The 14,417-nt window shown below is 43.0% G+C and overlaps 1 protein-coding gene across 3 annotated transcripts in view; it reads left to right on the top strand.

Moving 5' to 3' along the window:
- EVC2 (EvC ciliary complex subunit 2) overlaps nt 1-14,417 on the top strand; it is a 440,866-nt gene that overhangs the window by 261,312 nt on the left and 165,137 nt on the right. For all 3 annotated transcript variants that reach the window (XM_029591151.1, XM_029591159.1, XM_029591169.1), the window contains exon 12: nt 368-527. In XM_029591151.1, the coding sequence (XP_029447011.1) occupies nt 368-527 (160 nt within the window). The remainder of the gene's footprint in view (nt 1-367; nt 528-14,417) is intronic.

Here is a 14,417-nt window from a genome sequence, read left to right as displayed (position 1 = left end):
TCAGCCAAACCTAACTAGCTAGGTTCACAGGAGAAAATTTGCTTAAATCTAACTGGTCAAATTTTTTTTTGGCCTGTGGCTTGTGTGACTGGAGTTGTATTGGTAAATATAACTGGTTCGGTTAGCACTCAAAATCTGTACTGATTGGGACACTTCTAATCTTGTCCCTTTGCTAAGTGACTAAATTTGTGTATCTTACAATATTATACAAAAAATTTAGCTGGTCAGAGGTAGGTAGGTGGTGAATTTTAACTGGTTAGATTTATCTAGCTAATTTCTGAAGTTAGCTAGATAAACATTTTGAAAATCCACCCCTTAACATCAAGACTATACAGCAAAATTTTAAACATAAATGCTTTTATTATAGAACTGGTCTTGTGACTGAAGATCATGTGGGAGCTTTGTTAGAGCGAGCACAAACAGACGTTCTCTCAGTAAAACAGAAGTTGGATAGTACACTAAGACAGGAAAAGAAAAAACTCCATCAAAAACTCATTACCAAGCGAAAACGACAAATGTCACAAAAGGTAATTTTATTTAACCTTTTTGAATAAGAGTTATTTGGGAGGAGTTGCAGTTTTAACAAGAGTGAAAAGTTGCACAAATGTTGTAATCTGGCAGTGTATAGGAAGGACTGAAATTGGGGATAATGTGATCCACTGTGCAAGTTCTGCACTTGCCGAAGGTGGCCATGGTGACCTGGCACAGCTGAGCTGGCCGGTGAAGTCAGCAGTAGAGCTGAACCCAGCTTTAACCCAGCTTATTCTATGCTTTACCCCTTTCCCCAAGCCAGCAGCTGGAGTAGGCGGTGCTTATCAACTTCCAGTGCAGTGGGCCACTTGTTGAATTGTCTTTGTTCTTGTTGCTGATGCTTCCACTGTTGGGTCTGGACCAGGCAAAAAGGTAAAAAGAGGCTGGAGAAGGAGGGGAAGCTGAGAAGAGGCCATTGAGTTGAGAGGAGAGAAATGCTGGAAAGCCACATGGTGAAAGAGAGCACCCTAGAAGGCAGGAGAAGAGCCATGGGGGGAATTGGAGGAAGAGGAGTAGGGGAAAGACCATGGGAGAAGGAATAGAAGGGAGAGGCACAATGATGGGGAGGAGGGATTGAATAAGAGAGAGCAGGGCCATAATGGGGGAAGAGGGAAGGAATGACTGAGGGGGAAAAGGAATAAGAGGAAGAGAGACTGGGGAGAGGAAGAATAAGAAAGGGGCGGGGCTATGATGGGGGGAGAAATAAAGAAAGAGGGGACCCAACATTGGAGGGAAGTGATGCAGAAAGAGAGGGAGAGAGGACTGGGCGCCAAACTTGCCTCTAGGGGCCTTGAAACTGAGGATAAGAATTTTACATTTTATTTGTTACATAATAGGGCAGGGTTGACCAACTCCGGTCCTCAAGAGCCACAAAGTGCCTCTTCAGCATATCCATAATGAATATGTATGAGGTATATTTACATGCTTTGTCTCCATTGTATGCAAATTTATCTTATGCATATTCATTGTGGATATCCTGAAAATTGGACTTGTTTGTGACTCTTGAGGTCCAGGGTTGGCCATCCTTGTAATAGGGAGCCAATGAAGATCCAGCATCATTGGAATAATGCAGGTTTTGAAAGAACATCCTGAAATTATATATGCAACATTATTTTGTATTACTAAAGTTTCCTTAAGGACTTACATAGCATAGAAAAGGTACAACCAAAGAAACTGATTGGAGCTTTAAAATTGTATTCCTAGTAACAGATGGTATATGGGTCTCTATGTTGTTTATGTTGTACTCCACCTTGAATAATATTAATAAGTAAACAGCACTATTTTGACTGTAGAGGGCAGAGCAACTAAAAATACCTACCAACCTAATTGTATCAAACACCCAATACCTAGGCAGACTGTTAGTCCCTGGGAGTGACTTTCAAAACTAAAATAAACTTTTAAAAAATATAGCTCACATTTAGAAGGCAACAAATCACTGTGCAAGGCACATCAGGTGAGACAAATATGATTCTATAAGGAGAAATAGCAAAAGCCAAAAGACTTGTGTAGCTCTTGCAGGTGCTAAATAGTTTAGCTTGAGCACCTCTGCCGTGGAAGATGTATGATTGTACAGTGATTAGTTTGCTAAGCAACCAAAATTGGTAGAGAGCTTGTCAGTTGAGAGATGAGATTCGTCTTGCAGGAAAATGTTTTAAACAAAAGATCTGTGTACTTGAAGTGTAGAAATAGTCACCCAAGGCATTCTCTGATCTACAAGATACCGCCAGAAAACCTCTTTTATTAAACTTGATATAGTGTATCTGGATTTCCAGAAAAAATATGACACAGTTCCTCATGAGAGACTATGTCGAGGGCAAAAGTAGCGCCGGCGCCATTTTGAATATTGGCAATACGGCCCGCGTGCAGGAGGTCGCTCCCGGACCCCCGCTGGACTTTTGGCAAGTCTTGTGGGGGTCAGGAGGCCCCCCAAGCTGGCCAAAAGTCCCTGGGGGTCCAGCGGGGGTCCGGGAGCGATCTCCACTCGTGACGTCGGGTGACAGGAACCAAAATGGCGCCGGCACTACCTTTGCCCTGTCATATGGTAAGGGCAAAGGGCCACCGGCGCCATTTCTATTAACGCAGCCGGGGCCTGAGAGCGGGACCCCCCCACCCGGGACCCCCCCACTGGATCCCAGGTAATTTAAAACATTTTGGGGGGGGGTTCGGGAGGGGGGTATTTGTTTGAAAGGGTCGGGGTGGGTTTTAGGGTTGTTTTAGTGTGCCGGTTTTCCCGCCCTCCCCCGATTTACGATTTTTAACGATTTAAAAAAAACCAAAAACAAACCATGACGATCAGATTTTTCTCCCCCCCCAGCCAAAATCGATCGTTAAGACGATCGATCACACGATTCACATCCCTAGAACATATCACCGATACCTTAATTGAACTACATTTGTTACCCATTGAGCAAAGAATACAATACAAGACTCTATGTACAATACATAAATTAATACATGACGAAAAAGCAGAATGGCTGAACACAGCCCTCCACGTACACATCCCCCACAGAAACCTGAGATCAGCAAACAAAGCACTGCTAACTATTCCCTCAGTTAAAATGGTTAGACTAACTCAAGTAAGGGATAGAGCCCTATCCCTCGCAGGACCTTTAATATGGAGCAATATGCCTTTAGAAATCAGATTGCAAAGAAACATCAAAACTTTCAGAAAAAGTTTAAAAACATGGCTATTTAAGCAAGCATACCACAAAGAGAATGGAGAGTAGAACCCAGGAAAATGTAGGATGCGGTCAGTAGAACTCCCCCACACCCACCTTTTTCCTTAATTTGTGCGTTTCTCATTTTTATTTTTTTCTTTCTTCCTTTTTTCTTTCAATAACAAAGGACTAGAGTAGTAGTATTTTATCTTATAACTGATACAGATAGAACTGGACACAACTTATAACACCCACCAATTAATATTTATTATGAAACTATGTTACAGTATTTTGATGGCACCTGTTTAGTTGATATAATTTAAGACATTTTATGCAACATGAATTTGTGCCCTATTGTGAACCGTTGTGACGGCATCTAGCTAACGACGGTATAGAAAAGATTTTAAATAAATAAATAAATAATTTAAATAAAATTGTCACTAAAAACAATAATCAAACAAAAATCTTAAATGCATCCTTTTTCTTAAGCAGACAAAACAAATAAAAAGACACCTCTGTAATGAAATATTGGTATGAATTAATGGGAAAAAGTTGTGATAATAATTATAATTGAGTGTATTGAATGATTATTTTGAAGAGGAAATACTAAAAGCTTTTTGGAACAAATATGTTTTTAAGGATTTCTTAAATTGTTGCAATGATGGTATAAGTCGCAAGGAGTCCAGTAGAGAGTTCCAAAGATAGGGGCCTGCAACAGGGAAAGATTTGCAGAAATTCACTGCTTATTCTTGGGATAAGCAGCTTAGAATCTATTTACCCCTTGGGATCCTGCCAGGTACTTGTGACCTGGCTTGGCCACTGTTGGAAACAAGTTATTGGGATTGATGGACCCTTGGTCTGACCCAGTATGGCAAGCCTTATGTTCTTATCTTCTAAGAGACATGAAGAGGAACTTAACTTTTGAGATGGAATAACAGCTTTAATTCCTTTTATCTCCAAGTTGTGATGCTTAAATATTGATAAATATATCTAGTTGAGAAGAATGTGGTCTCCTGTCCTGTTTCTCCTCCGATAAAACAAGTCAGGCAGTCACTGTCATCTTCAGAAATCCAACGTCTTCTTAATGGGGCAATCTTGAAAACAATGAGTTTTGATGCAATGTCCATGGGTATTTTTAGTGACATGGGTTGGCTACTGCCAAAGACAAATACTGGACTTGTTGTACCTTTGGTCTGACACAACATTGAACATCTTACATATGTAGTAAATGTGAATTGAAAATTAAAAGGTTAAAACTGTAGTTTTCCTGTTTGGATTCTCCTCAGAGAAAGGAACCTAGAAAGACATCAAATCTTTCAGAAAGATTAAAGTTTTCATAAATATCTCCTTAAAGATAAAAATTGAAGAGTATTGTAAGAAATAAGACAAATCACTTTTTCTTTTTTTTAATAAGATTTACAATAACATATAAGAATTCAGAAGTTAATCATTGTGAAGGCAATAAATATAATTCATCAATGACAGAAGAGAAAAAAATTAAAGGAGAAAAGAAAATTAAGGGGTAGATTTTATAATTTTGCGCGAGCGCGTACTTTTGTTCGCGCACCAGGTGCGAACAAAAGTACACTGGATTTTATAAGATACGCACGTAGCCGCACATATCTTATAAAATCCGGGGTCGGCGCGCGCAAGGGGGTGCACATTTGTGCAACCTGCGCGCGCCGAGCCCAGCGTGCGCTGCCTGTTCCCTCCGAGGCTGCTCCGATTTCGGGAGCGGCCTCGGAGGGAACTTTCCTTCACCCTCCCCCCCACCTTCCCCTCCCTTACCCTACCTAACCCACCCCCCCGGCACTATCTAACCCCCCCCTTACCTTTATTGGCAGATTTACGCCTGCTGAAAGCAGACGTAAATCTGCGCGCGCCAGTGGGCTGCTGGCGTGCCATCACCCGACCCGGGGGCTGGTCCGGAAGCCTCGACCATGCCCCCGGACCGGTGCCACGCCTCCGGGCCCGCCCCTGAAACGCCGTGTCACGCCCCTGAAATGCCGCGTCATTTATGGAACGCCCCAGACACGCCCCTTTTACGAAGCCCCGGGACTTACGCGTGCCCCGGGGCTCTGCGCGCGCCGGTGGCCTATGCAAAATAGGCGCACCGGCGCGCGAGGGCCCTGTGCACGTACATCCAGCCGGGCAAAGGCCCATGAACCCACCCAAACACCTGGCCTCTAAGGCCGAATACTAAGACTTGTAGGACAAGCCTGGCCAGGCCTCAGTACAGAGTTGCTTTGCCAGCTAGATAGAAGAAGCCTGCTGGGCCTGTTCTGACTTCAGAGTTCCTGTGCCAGCTAGATGATGGCGGTGGTCTAATGCATGCCACTGTAGTACTGCAGTCTACTTCTAATGCCCTCCTCAGTGCTCTGCCCATACTCCAGCCTCCTTGAGGCCATTTCCAGTCACAATTCCGCCGCTGCTGCTGCTGCTGCTGCCTTATCATGTCTCATATGCTGCTCCTGATGCTGTTGTTTCATCTCATCTCAGTCTGCCACTACCTTATCATGTCTCATGTGCTACTTCTGATGCGGGTGTCTCATCTCATCCTGCTGCCACCTCCATGCTGCTGTGTCTTTTCTTGGGTCTCATGCTTCCTTGCTGCTGTGTCTTCTTCTGGGGCTCCTGCCTCCAATTTCTGTGTCATCTCCTGGGGCTTCTGCCTCCATGGTGCTGTGCTGTGTCTTCTCCTGGGGCTCTTGACTCCATGCTGTGCTCTGCTGCCTTGGCCTTTAGGCTGTTCCCTTGAATGCACTCTTTCAACATGGACTATATGGGACTTTTGGGTTAACAACACATAGTTGTGCTGTTATTAGCTCTAACATTAGAGCTTTACTGTAGCTATTGGGGTTCTACTTCCGCTTTCTATTTTCTTTGCTGTAATCATGATTGTGCAAAAAGGATAAGATGAAAAGCTTGTATATGTAATGTATGTACAGATCTACATGCAATGTGCTGTTCAGTTAATTTACAATGTCGTTTGCTATTTACTATCTTATCCTTGCAGAATGTGATTACCAAAGACGTTGACTTGCTTTGAATCTGTTGACTAGATTTACTCAGTAATAAACTGATCACAGGTTAGAAATATACATTTTCTGGTTGTGTCTTGTAGTTGTGTGATTTTGTCTTAAAGGTTCAGGCAGTCAAAGGGGTGACCTCCACATGACATTGCATGCTAGAGTGCCCTTGCACATTACAAGTAGGCACTTATCTGGCAGGCACTATCATATGGCTTACACCTTACAACTCAAAGCTCAGTGTATGCTCCCAAGGAAGAGAGCAAGATCTAAACCTGAAGCACCTTACTGTGAAACTTCATCCTTGGCTCCTTTTGTCTTCTTCATTCTGCATACTGTTAGCTAAGCATGGGGTACATGAGCCTGTATGTGTGATGGCCGCTAGGTAGCTAGTGATCAGCTCTGTATGCTGTCGGGTACAATTGGTGCCAAAATGTTTGGCTACAGGTGCAGAAGCTATGTCTTCACTCTGTGGGGGCCCAATCGGTGGTGGAGCTATGCACCCATCATAGTGCAGGTACAGCAAATAATTGCCCTCTTCCATTGTCAAGATATATCAAGTATGACCTAGCAATGGGCCTTCTCTCTGGCTTTGGGCCCGAATGCTGTCATGACATCACTCTTTTTTCAGAGGCCTACTTGAACAGTTACTAAAGTCTGAGGTTTGGTTTTTCAATAGTGAGCTGAAAGGTGCAGGGGCCAGGGCCAGAGAGTACATTCTGAACATATCAAGCTTGAGTGTTGTAACTTTATCTTGGGCCTCCTTCCTTGTGTCCTTAGTACAGTAAAAATGCTATGTGTACCCAACCCTTTTTATGGGTCACACTACACCAAATAGGTCATCAACTTGCAGGCTGCAGGGACATTGTACCATCTCCCATGTGACAACTGTGAGGGAGTTGTGTCGTGTACAGAATGGGCACAGGTGACAAGCAGATGGTCTAGAGGGCTAGAGCTGCTGCTGTTTGGGACTAGGCAGACTGGCTCCACCCCTGTACTGACCTCACCTGTGGATCGGTCTAAGGCCTGTTAGCTAAGGATGAGATAACCAGGATTAGAAACTGCGGACTACTGTCAGTCCTATAGAGGAATGAATCTGCATTCATTCCTGGGGAGAAGGAGACTATGAAAAATATCTATGGCACCCATTATTATTATTATTATTTAACATTTTTATATACTGGGATTAATGTAAAAATTACATATCATCTCGGTTTACATTGTAACTCAGAAAACAGGCATGTAAGAATGCAATTACATAGAACAGGGCATAAAACTTGGATCACAATAAAAGGGGAAAACACATATTATATTATAGGGCGCATAAATTATATTATAAGGGTCATGAAAAGAGACATGAAAGAGTAACCATGTTTAGTCTTGCTGAAGGATCTATGTACATACTGGAATTAAGAAAAACTTTGAAGTGAGCTGCTGTAGCGAAGGGTTTGCTAAATTGTACAGGTGGCATGAATGGAACAGGCTGTAATTTGGCCTGTTGGATAGTGTGGTGTTGTCGAGGTATGTCATTGTCATAATTGGAAAGCTTGCTCAAATAGCCAGGTTTTTAGTCTCTTTTTAAAGTTGATTGGGCATTGTTCTGACCTGAGTTCTGGTGGTAGAGAGTTCCATTGTGCAGGGCCTGCTGCGGACATGGCTCATTTGCTTTGAGAGGTTTTGATGTATGGTATTAGGAGCGTGTTTTTGTACGCTGTTCTTGTCAGTCTGGTTGGTAGATGTGGTTGAAGTGGAATGTTGAGGTCCAGTGGAATGAGCTTGTGGATGGTTTTGTGTATGATCGTGAGTGTTTTGTATAAGATTCTGTACTTGATTGGGAGCCAATGTAGGTTCCTTAAGATGGGGGTAATATGGTCTCTCTTGTTGGTCATAGTCAGAATCCTGGCTGAGGCGTTTTGCAGCATTTGAAGGGGTTTAAAGGTGTTAGCTGGAAGGCCGATTAACAGAGAATTGCAATAATCGATTTTAGAGAAAATGATTGCTTGGAGTACTGATCGGTAATCTTGGAAGTGTAAGAGTGGTCTGAGTCGTTTAAGGACTTGCAATTTAAAGAAACCCTTCTTGGCAGTGTTATTTATGAATCTCTTTAGGTTTAATTGATCATCCATGATGACTCCGAGGTTTCTCACTTGGGAAGAAAAGGATGTTTGATTTATAGGGTTTGAGTTTGGTATGGCGTAGTTACCATCTTGAGAGATGAGGAGTAATTCAGTTTTATTGGAATTGAGGATTAGGTTAAGGCTTGAGAGCAAGTTGTTGATGGATATAAGGCAGTTGTTCCAGAATTCTAGTGTTTTTTGTAGGGATTCTTTAATCACCCATCCAGTATAAACCACATACACATCACCAGTGATGATATACCATCCAGGTATCAACTGTGGGAGTACAGAGGAGACAGAATACATTTTGAGACATCTGAACTAAAGGTATGAGACTTGGGACTGTAAACTAGAACCTCTAAATTTAGTTACTATCCTATCCCCCAAATTCTGTGAGGAAGCTCAAACAGTACTCCACTGATTGGATTGGATAACAGATAAGTAAACAACTTGACCAGTAATAGAATATATTAACTGAAAGTTTAAAGTCACAAATTTATTAGAAGCTCTAATGCTGGAAAATGAATTGTAAATAGCTAGAAATTGTAACAATATTTTCATCAATTTTCCATCATTAATCAGTAAAAGTTAAGTTAGAAACCATAAGTTGCTTCCAGCATGATTATTACTTCTGTATACAAGAGATCTTAATGTGAATTAAGCATTGAATAATGTTCAGGGCCTAGAACAGGGGTGGCCAACTCTGCTCCTCGAGAGCCACAAACAGGTCTTGTTTTCAGGATATCCACAATGAATATGCATGAGATAGATTTGTAACAATGGAGGTAGTGTATGCAGATCTATCTCATGCATATTCATTGTGGACATCCTGAAAATGAGGCCTATTTGTGGCTTTCGATGACTGGAGTTGGCCACCCCTGGCCTAGAAGATAATCTCATACATACATAAATATCCTCGACAGGGAATATTGGACAGGGAATATTGGAGAGGTTTAACATCAAACAAGGAAACTTAACCGCTTAAACCCATAATTGAGATGTGGTCTTAGGAGTCCTGTGATAGAAAGCTAGCCCAGGGGTTACATTGTCATGGATATCTACAGAGAACCTGATAGTTCTGCAGAGTAAACATTTCCTCTTTATGCTTAATCTTTTTACTGGCTAATTTTAAACAGAAAAGAAAAAATCTCCAGGTAAGATAACATCCAGGATATCAGTTCTATTATAGCAGCATTATCTTGGATTCCTCAGACCTCTGTTTTTTTTTAATAGTGGTACTGCATTTAACAATATATATTAATCTAGCTTGCAGAAAAAACATATATGAGACCACAGAAGGAATACAAGAAAAATAGCCAATAAAGAAATTAATCAAGCTCATATTACATTAGTCCAAAAGAGTTGGGTGAGACCAAAAGAATAAATTGGAGCTTAAAAAGAAGAAACAAACTGATGAGGCAAATAAATCTAACATGCAGTACTTAACCCTCCCAAAAAAATAACATTCTAGAAGCATTTCCCAGAGTGTTAATCCTGACTTCTCATGGCCTCGCCATCTCAGGAGGCTGGTTTACAATTGATAAAAGCCTTCAAATCTTTGGGGTCAAAGAATATATATCTGTTACCTTGAAATTTAATTAAACACTTACAAGGATATCCAAGAAACATTTGAGTGCCAAGGGCCATAGCCCCTTAGCGCAAAGCAATAAACTCTTTACGCCATTGCTGTTAAGCCCTAGACACATCAGGAAAAATATACATTCTAGCACTGTGAACAAGTTTTTGCTTATGGTGGTAAAATAAGCATAAAATGCAATTCTTATTTTGTAAAAAGACAAAAATCACAAAAATTATATCTGGTTTCATGGTCTGTAATTTCTCCAAGAGGCCTGTTAGATCCAATACGTCCATGGAAACCTGCAAGAACCTGATCCCCCTTCTACACCTGGAGGGATTCTTTTTCCCTGGGGAAGATACTATTATTATTCATTGGTGGTACCTTCCCAACAGGGATACCTAAAGTCTCACCTAAATATGTAAACATTTCCTCTGCAGGTAGTAATGGTGGGAGAGGAAAATTCAAATTGAAACCCCTGACCCGATTTTCAAATATGTCTAACCATATATTGCATTCATTTCAAATGAATTTAAAAAATGTGACTAATAAGGGCAATTTGTTTCATTCAGACTGCCCCAAAATGAATCAGGGTTCCCCCAAATGAAACAAACCTTATTTGTTGTATTCATTATATAAACTGCATCAGACCTAAGCCTAGGCTCGAAGCTGAGGTCGTGCCTAAGGAATAGGCCGAGGCCCAAAGCAGGGGCCATGACCTATGCCCTAGCGTGACACCAGTGCCTCCGTCTAAGCCTAGGCCCAAAGCTGGGGCTTCACCTAGGGCATAGGCCAAGGCCCAAAATAGGGACTATGGCCAAGGCCAGAGCATGATGCTGGGGTCTCAGCCTAGGCCCAGCCCAACACTGGGGCCTCAGCCAAGACCCAAAAAAGGTCTTACCTGATCCATTGGGTATCCAGTGTCAAGGCCGGGCTTCAGCTAGGACCCAGGCCTGGAGGCGGGGCCCTGACACATGAACCTCAGCCTAGGTCGGAGCCCAGACCCAGACCTGATGCCATGACCCAGCCCAGTGCCAGGTCCCAACAATGGGGCCTTGGCCTAGGCTGGAGCCCGAACCTAGTCCTGATGCTGTGACCTGGCCCGGAAGCTGGGACCCAATGCTAAGGCCTAGGCAGGAGCCTGGACCTAGGTCGGGTCCCAATGCCAGGTCCTCTGTCTGGTCCCAGGCCCAATGCCAGGGCCTGGCCTGGAGGCTGGATACCACCACCTGGACATGGAGCCCAGGCCTCGCAGCTGCTCCTGCATCATATTCTTCTTGTCTTTTGATGCTGTCCATTGCAGTTGCACCAGTTACCTCCAGTGCATTCACCCCAGCACACAGCGCCATTTTGATGTACGGCAGTGGGCCTGGATCTGGGCCGAGGCCCCGGTGTTGGGACCCGGCCTCTAAGCCAGCTTATGGCATCTGCTCTGTTTCCGAGTCGAGTCCCAGGCATCAGAACAGCCTCTGGGTTGTGTTGTGGCATTGGACCGGGCCGAGGCCCTGGCATCAGGACCTTGCCTCTGGGTTGAATCGTTGCATCGGGCCTGGGTCTGGGCTGAGGCCTAGCTCAAGGCCCAGGTATCAGGGCTTGATCTGGCCAAGGTGTCAGCCTTTTGGCTGAGATCACGGCAATTTACATCTCTCTGCCTACGCAAGGTCGAGGCTTCAGCCTGGGCTTAGGCCTCTCTGGCGGATACCCACCAGACCATGCAGGAGGCCAGGAGTCATTTTGCTGGGTGGGTGGGTGGGCAGAAGGCCTCGAGAGGCCTCATTTTTATTTTTTGGCCATTTTTCAATGGTTTGTTTTATTTTTGTTTGATTTATTTTTTTTCACTAATGTAACAAATTAAACAATCCACAAACTGTAATTCATGGGGAAAAAACCTCCCAAAAATGAACCGAAAATGAAAACGGATCTTTTTCCCCTGTTCATCCCTATTAACCACCTCCTTGTCATGTATCAGTGCAAAACTGACCTGTTGTAAAGCCTCCACCTTACACTCTGTACTGGATAAATGCTTTATATGAGCAACCATCTTCTCCTCCTGCTGCTCCAGTTTCTTTTGCAAATTGCTCATAAGGGCGGCAATATCCTGAGATAGATTAAATAAGGACTTTTCTAAAATAGTTAAAGCCATTGAAAGAAAGCCATGCGTGATCACAGATGGCTTTACTGGAGCACTCTTCCACCTGCTTCAGGGCTGTAACAAGGACTTTAATTCCTGGGATGCTGCCCGGACTCCTTTATGGGCATACTAGTTACTTCTGCAAGCCTAGCCACATTCCTGTTTTCTCCACTTAGACCATTGCCCAGAGAGAACACCACCACTGACTTCATAGCGGGAAACATGGATACAGATACATTATCTCTGGTGCACATTGATGTCTGGAAGATCTTGTGTGCCTGCGAGAAATCTAGTGTGTGTGCTGGCATTTCTCTCCCTGGAAACGGGGAAGCTTCTCTCCCATCAGGAATTAAAGTTGTATGAATATCCCATGTCTACATCAGCTGCAGATCCCTCCAATGGAACTTCAGAAGTTTGCTGGGACATGAAGTGATTGAGAGTTGCCTGCTGAGAAGACACAGTATTTACCTGGGGAGTATGTTGGAATCTTTCCTTTTGTTTTCTTACCCATGGAAGCAATTTAAAAAAAGGAAAATGTAGAAAAGGGAAAAAGGCCACCATTGTTGCACCTCTTCCCAGCCCTTTTCTATAATATATGAACCTGTAATATATTGAAGATTAAGAAAATACTGCAACCTCTGTGAAAAGAAAAGGTAAAGGTAAAAAATAAAAATTATATTATTTGAACCCACATGAAGAAGTAAACATCTTTATTTTAGATAAATAGTAAGTCTGTGTAGTTAGTATTTTATTTCAGCTTGACCAATCACAGTTTCATCTCTGAATTTTATTCAAGCAACATATGTCTTAGGTCCTGATTAATCAACAGGTCAGCATGGCCTAGGTTATAATTATAATTATTAGCACAGCACATTTTGTTACTGATAAGAAAGGATCATATGTCATTATATCTATTTTCTATCAAATATAATTATCCTTTATCTTGTTTATGGAGCCAAACATCTGACAGTATAGCCTTGAGCAAGTTTGTTCCATATCTTTTATTCTCATTATAATCTAAAATATTAGCTTCTACTGGTGAAATCAAATTCCTTTGAAAGTACAGGCAGTTTTCTTGTTCCTTGTAAACCGGTTTGATTTGTATTTAATGCAAGAAGATCGGTATATAAAAACCAAAAATAAATAAATAAATAAATACTCTGATCTCTAAACTTCATAAGCTAAATTGTACTATTTGGGACAGAGAGATACAATACAACTTTTAATTTCCTCAAGCCCAACTGGAGGAGAAAATTGGCTCAGTCAGTAAAAGTAGGTGATGACGCTTTCTTATTATAAAAGAGAGAGAGAAAAAAAATCAGAGGCAAAAAAGCCTAAAGGAGAAGAATCAGGATGAGCTTAAGGCAGAATTCTTAAACAAATTATTTTTCTCAGTATATACAGAAGGAAGAAGGTAGTATACCTAAAGCAGGATATAGGGAGAAAAATGTCTGTAAAAATGATCATTGTTAGATTCACCAGCCGCGGATGTCTATGGCTGGCTCCTCCTACCTCCTCTCCATGCTCCTGGACCACCATCAGCATCCCCGGCACAAGCCTCTGGCCTTCTCCTCCTTCTCCACCGGCAGCCGGTGTCGCAAAGAGGAGGACAGAGGGACAACCTCTGTCCTCCTCTTCATGGCACAAGGCCACAAACCAACACCTCCGACAGCCCTTGCCGGGGCCAGGCCCTCCCTAGGTGTGCGGCCGCGCCTCCTGCTCAAATTTAAAAGGCCAGCACCAATTAGAGCAGGCCAACCCCTGGGATGATGTCAGGAGCCTGGAACTATATATTGGAGCCTCCTCTTCATGTTCCTTGAAAATGGCCCATTTTGTGGCATTACCGGGATTACCTTCTGCACCTCAATTAGCCCAGCTATTCATCCATCACGTCTTCTGGCTGCATGGTCTACCCAAAGTCATCCTATCAGACCGTGGACCCCAGTTCACCACCAAATTTTGGAAATCCCTTTGTCAAAAATTTGATGTCACCCTGGAATTTACGTCACTTATCTTCCGCAAACCAACAGCCAAGCAGAAAGCACAAACCGGACTCTCAAACAATTTCTATGAGCATACGTTAATAAGAAACAGAATGATTGGGCGGACTTGGGCCGAATTTGCCCTCAATTCCTGCCCTTCAGCCACCACCAGCTTCTCGCCCTTCCAAGTGATATATGGTAAGCAACCTGTTCCACCTCTGCCCGTTCCCGTGACCGTCCCTTCACCGACTGCTCAGCTATCCGCTGAGGAGTTGCATCGCCTTTGGATGTTCACCCAGCAAACCTTGCTCAAGGCTAGCCAGGCAGCCAAAAAATTCTCAGACCTCCATCGAAGACCAAGCCCACTTTTTAGACCTGGCCAGAAAGTATGGAA

This window comes from Rhinatrema bivittatum, chromosome 1 (genome assembly GCF_901001135.1).
Source record: "Rhinatrema bivittatum chromosome 1, aRhiBiv1.1, whole genome shotgun sequence".
In the NCBI taxonomy this organism is placed as follows: Eukaryota; Metazoa; Chordata; class Amphibia; order Gymnophiona; family Rhinatrematidae; genus Rhinatrema; species Rhinatrema bivittatum.
The sequence above is the reverse complement of the archived record's forward strand: the minus strand, read 5'-3'. Positions and strand labels throughout refer to the sequence as shown.